Source organism: Sinocyclocheilus rhinocerous, unplaced genomic scaffold (genome assembly GCF_001515625.1).
Source record: "Sinocyclocheilus rhinocerous isolate Xijiao unplaced genomic scaffold, SAMN03320098_v1.1 scaffold9861, whole genome shotgun sequence".
Taxonomy (NCBI): domain Eukaryota; kingdom Metazoa; phylum Chordata; class Actinopteri; order Cypriniformes; family Cyprinidae; genus Sinocyclocheilus; species Sinocyclocheilus rhinocerous.
Genome location: NW_015625182.1, coordinates 7,076 through 12,606, shown reverse-complemented (window position 1 = coordinate 12,606; position 5,531 = coordinate 7,076). Strand labels below are relative to the sequence as shown.

The 5,531-nt window shown below is 37.3% G+C and overlaps 1 protein-coding gene and 1 long non-coding RNA gene across 2 annotated transcripts in view; both read left to right on the top strand.

Annotated features, from left to right (window-relative positions):
* The first annotated feature begins 2,078 nt into the window (after positions 1 to 2,078).
* LOC107749742 (uncharacterized) lies at positions 2,079 to 3,234 on the top strand. Its single transcript, XR_001641076.1, has 3 exons — positions 2,079 to 2,147; positions 2,998 to 3,033; positions 3,208 to 3,234. It is a non-coding gene; the product is annotated as an uncharacterized LOC107749742 (long non-coding RNA).
* Positions 3,235 to 3,302: 68 nt separating this feature from the next.
* LOC107749733 (low affinity immunoglobulin gamma Fc region receptor III-like) overlaps positions 3,303 to 5,531 on the top strand; it is a 2,776-nt gene continuing 547 nt past the window's right edge. Inside the window, exons 1-4 of the mRNA XM_016564880.1 lie at positions 3,303 to 3,316; positions 3,420 to 3,616; positions 4,086 to 4,325; positions 4,442 to 4,717. Coding sequence (XP_016420366.1) covers positions 3,303 to 3,316; positions 3,420 to 3,616; positions 4,086 to 4,325; positions 4,442 to 4,717 — 727 coding nt within the window. The remainder of the gene's footprint in view (positions 3,317 to 3,419; positions 3,617 to 4,085; positions 4,326 to 4,441; positions 4,718 to 5,531) is intronic.

The following is a 5,531-nucleotide window of genomic DNA, read 5'->3' as shown; positions in this document are numbered from 1 at the left end:
TTTTTTTTTTTTTGTATGAACTGATGAATAAAACTTATTAATTTATTGGTACTGTGTGCAAGCATTAACAAATGAAAGCAGATCATTTCTTTATATCACAGGTCATTCACTGGCTGGAGGGATAATGGAAATGTATTTTCCATATATACTTTATTGTTATCAAATTAAACAGATTACATGATTAGACATAGGCCTATCATCAAAAATAGTTTGGAAATATTACGATGTTGAAATTGCTGCGTCTTTAGGACATTTACAATTTACAGTTCAGATTTTGTGCCTGATGTGTGTGTGTGTGTGTATGTGTGTGTGTGAGAGAGAGAGAGTGTGTGTGTGTGTGTGTGTGTGTGAGAGAGAGAGAGAGAGAGAGAGAGTGTGTGTGTGTGTGTGTGTGTGTGTGTGTGTGTCACTTGAGAGTTACTGTTTTGGATGAAAGACAGGGAAACCAATAAATAAACGTCTCTTACATGTCAATCTTTAACTGGAGACATTTTCTAACTATATGTGTCAAACATTTAAAGCTCATACAAACAGCCAGTTGTCTCCCTCTGATTAAATGTATCACACTGATGTCACACTTTACAGATCTTCTTTATGCACCAAGAGCTTGTAACACTCCAAAGAGAAAGGAAAAAATGAAATTGCATCATATGACCCCTTTAATCAATGTTGATTATAAACCCTAAAATTCAAACAGCATCACAGTCAAATCAGACAGGAAGGCAGCGAACATGACACAATCAAATTAAGGTTACAATTTAGATGATCTGCCAAATATTTTTAAACAAGTAGTTTAAACAGTGGCTATTAATTGATATGACCAAATTAAGGAGAAATGTTTGTTTTATCTTGTTTCATCCTGATTCTAATTACAGAGATCATCGTGTCATTTCTCTATTTAAAGCACACGTCAACCCACGTCAGCACCCACAGCGACTGTCAGAGGCCTGAGAGCGGAAGACTGTCTGTGAATGTACTTTGACTTGTTTTCCACCGCTGCTCTGTGGGTTTAACAATTCGGACTCTAATCAAGTGCCAAAATAAGATTTATGTCATGGTTTGGACAGTCAGAATACTTTCCTGTCCCAAACCCATCTTCCTTTTGGAATTCCTGAAGATGTTGTGATACAATATAGTCACGCAATAGCAATGCTTTCCCACATACTTTGCTATTCTAATTGCGCTTATATCCGTTGTTGGTATTAGTAGCAGTGGGTGGTAATTTATTTAAGTTTTATACCATCATCCTGATAGACATAGTCATTCGGCAATCCTACAACCTGAACCATAGTGAAACCATCCTTACATTTCCATGGGACTGACAAACCCATTGATATAAAATGGAATAATATCACATATATGTTTCATGGAATACAGAAAGATCTCCATTGTAAAGACCCCCTCTAATAGTATCACACTTAGATAAAGGCCCTCATGCACACACACACACAGAGATGGCATGAGATGACAACAGCAGATGATAAATCACTCACACTGACCCCCAGTCACTTACGCATCTCATTTTGCACTGATGAATTCTGATTAAAGTGGCCGTGGACCAGACATCATTCAATTACCCATAAACAGATGGTTGCAAAATCTTTTAGAAATTGCAGTAACATTTGTGGCTTCATACTTCCCTTTTCTCACATTCTGAGACAGTCAACAACATTTAGTCAAAACTACCTTATTTGACCAGTCTGACGATAGGTTTAAAAAAGCTTTGCATCCCTCCCTAACAAATCATAGGTATATAGTCCATGTATGAACATGTCTGATGAGAGTTTTATATGTTCTTATAATTTATACAGAAACAATTAATCATTGATGAGCTTACTGAACATATACAAAACTCAATATACTAACAAAATATAGACTGAAACTATAGTCAGGGGTATTACGTATAAAAAGTCATAGCAATAATCATGCTTTTGGCAAATTATACTTTGTGTGTGTGTGTGTGTGTGTGTGTAAAGAATCTTCCATACTTTCAAAAATTATTACAAAAGACAGGATGACACATTTTACGGGGGAGTCATTTTCTTCCTTATTTGTTTGTAGGAAGTTTTGAGTATAAAACAGCCTGTGTGTTTGACTGTGTCATTAATAGATCAGTATGGAGCTCAGTCTACTTCCTCTAATGCTCTGTGAGTATAATTTTCTCATTTATGCATTCATTTCTTATTTTGTGTAATGATGTAGTGAATCAGTGTTCATCTGTATTTCATCGTCTTATGTATTTAATATGTTCATTCATGCTGTTATTAATCTTAGTATCAAATCCAGTTCATGATATCTGTGTATGAAAGCTAATTATACTCACATGTGCTGCATGTAGCTGAGTGAGATCTGTATTTATTATTTATCATGTTCTGAAATTTTTGGAAGTTTGTTTTCTTCAGTAGATCTTCATCAGCAGTTAGTGCATCTATTTATAGTCTTTACTTGTGATGTGATGTGGTGACGTTACTGACCACTTATGAAGTACTGATGGCATGCAAAATAAGATCTGCAGTTTAGTGTCTCTGTTGTTTCAGTGGTATGAGGACAGCATCACATTGATATTCTTAGCAATGCACATAGATGTTGTCTTCAATCTTCCTCTTTCACCCTCTGTCATTCTGGTCATTATTGACTCCCTCCATTTTTGATAGGTCTGAAAGTATAGAGATAGATTGATCTGATTTGATAGAATAGAGATGATAGAAAGAGTTGAGCCGAGCAATTCTGCTCATTAACAATATACAATTGGTCTAAAATCTGTTGTAAAAAAATACCATTGACACTGTTTGTAGTTTGCTATTTTGAATTAGTCTTCTATAAAAGAGCTAATTTCTCTCTCAAACTTTTAATCAGTGTAAACTATTCAAATGGCAATTTAAACTATGCTTTTCTTGTGGAATTCCTTTCAAAAGCTTTTAAAGATATTCATGTAGTTCTATTTAGAAGCAACTAAATCTAATAATTAATCAATAATGGTCTCTTTTCACTTTTCAGTGCTGATTTCAAACATCCGCCCTGCACACACTCAAGGTGATTTATATATTTCTTCAAATATTCACCCATATAATGCATATACATTATGATACTAAATATAATGCATATACATTATGATCTTAAAAATAATAACATGTTAAGAGGGGATTTTATTTACAGAGAAAAAAATGTGGTTATAAAGAAAGTGAGTTTATTGTTCTCATCATGCAGGGCAAGAGGCTTCAGAGGAATACAGCAGTAAGTGCTTTCATTGTATTGCACCATTCCTGGACAAAGACAAGAAATAAACACTGATACACGTGTAGATGTGTAGATTATTGTGGCTTCTTTGGATGTTTTAGCATAACTTCTGTTTTTTCGGTTCTTATAGAGGCACCTAAACCTCGTCTGACTGTTCAGCCTGAACCATCACAGATATTCAGAGGAGATACTGTCACTCTCACATGTGACATACAGGGGGAAGATTGGACATACACATGGCAGTGTGGAGATGAAGAGCACAACTCTGAGGAGAAAGAGTTCAAGATCACTGCACAGCTCAAACAGTCATGCAAGTGTAAAGGCTGCAAAGAATCATTCTGCTCTGAATGGAGTGATGCTGTGACTCTGAGTGTTTCGGGTGAGTGATCATCACTGATACACATCAGGATCTTGCTTAAATGCATAAACAATGAATTGACTCCAACTGAGAAAAAAACTACTAGTAAACATTTCTAGATGCTGTATGTTAGACAGACTGAATGTTAATTGTGTCTGCTTAATCTCAATACATGACATTAACTAACCACATAACGTGTATCATATTATTCATGTTACTGCCATATGGAAATTTGGCTGATAATAAAATACTTCCTGAAAGTTGAGCACCCAAGTGAGCTCAGCACCCAATCTGAGGAGTCTTCACGTGTCGTCTTTATGAGACCTCTCATGTTAGAAGAGCATAAAACAGCCATACAATTATATTACTCATAATGACAAAGAAAATAAGCTGACGTGTGAGGCAAAATTAAGAAACATTTAATATAAATAACAGAAATCATAAGTAGCGATAGATGATGACTCAGGATTGTATCATGAAATATTTACAGACAAGCCCAAAGTAACTGTAAAGCCCCAGAGTTCAGTGTTCACTGGAGACACAGTTACTCTCATCTGTGATGTGGGACGATCAACTGGACAAATTTACTGGTTCAAAAACTTTCAGAGAATAAAAGCTGGTTCTGAAACAGAAACACTGAGAAAAGTGAATGTCTCTGATGGAGGAAGATATGCGTGTACTGTAGAAAAAAAGACCACACAAAGCCAAGGAGGCGTGCTAACAGTAGGAGGTCAGTGCTATTTTTACAGGACTTTTGAGTTTACTATAAAATTATGAAAATAAACAGCATTCATCAACAGTATCATGTGCTGTCGGTTAAATTAAACTTCAGTTTATTTTGCACAGAGAGACCCAAGCCTGTAGTGCGTGTTAAGCCTGATGGACGTGTGTTCAGAGGAGGACAGACGGTCACTCTCACATGTGACATACAGGAGACAGACGTCACCAGCTGGAGCTACAGCTGGAATAAAGATGATTCAGAGATTCATGTCAGTCAGTCTCAGGAATACCGGATCAGTTCTGTTAGTGAATCTCACACAAGTAATTACAGCTGTACTGGAAGAGAAACAGGAGGATCACGATACTCACACACCAGTGATAAAGTTACGCTGACCATATCAGGTGAGTGTGTTTATATCTGTTCACATCACTCTGACTACATGAGCAAAAATGTCTATAAATAACAAATAAGAAACCTTAACCAACATGTTTAAGAGAGAGAGAGAGAGAGAGAGAGAGAGAGAGAGAAAACTTTAAATGCAACCGAGAATTGATCAGGTGAATTAATGTTTAATGTAATGTGCATTGATTCATGCTCCGCTACTTATTTACTGCATATAATATGTAGTAAATGTGCAGATAAATAACATAAGCAAAAGCTATTTTAAAGTGCCCCTATAATGAATTTTTGAAAATTACCTTTCATGCAGTGTGTAACACAGCTCTAAGTGAATGAAAACATCCTGCAAAGTTTTAAATCTAAAAGTGCACCGTGTATAAAGTTATTGTCTTTCAAAAGAAAGAGTCGTAACCTCGGTTCCAGACAGTTTATGTGCCACAACTTCTCCGTTTCTGACCACATCTCGAAGATTGGTCTGCCGTCGCATACGGCTCCCCAGCCCGTGCTCGATGCATCTGTTGTAACAGTCTTTCTCCTGATCACTTGGCCAATAAGAACACCCCGGCGATACAGAATCATATCGCGCCAAGGGGTCAGCGCATCCTAGGAGTCGCGCATTACTTTGATGCGCAAGGTGCCCGTGCGCCATGCGCTCTGTGGCACCCGGCCCTTTAGCCAGAGCTGAAGCATATGTAGGAGCCCTAGTTTGCCGCATATGTAGGAGCCCTAGGTTGCACACTGTCGAGGCGGCAGCCATCTGGCCGAGCGTCCTCTGAAAGTATTTCAGTGGGGGAGAGTGCCCTAACTTGAAGACTG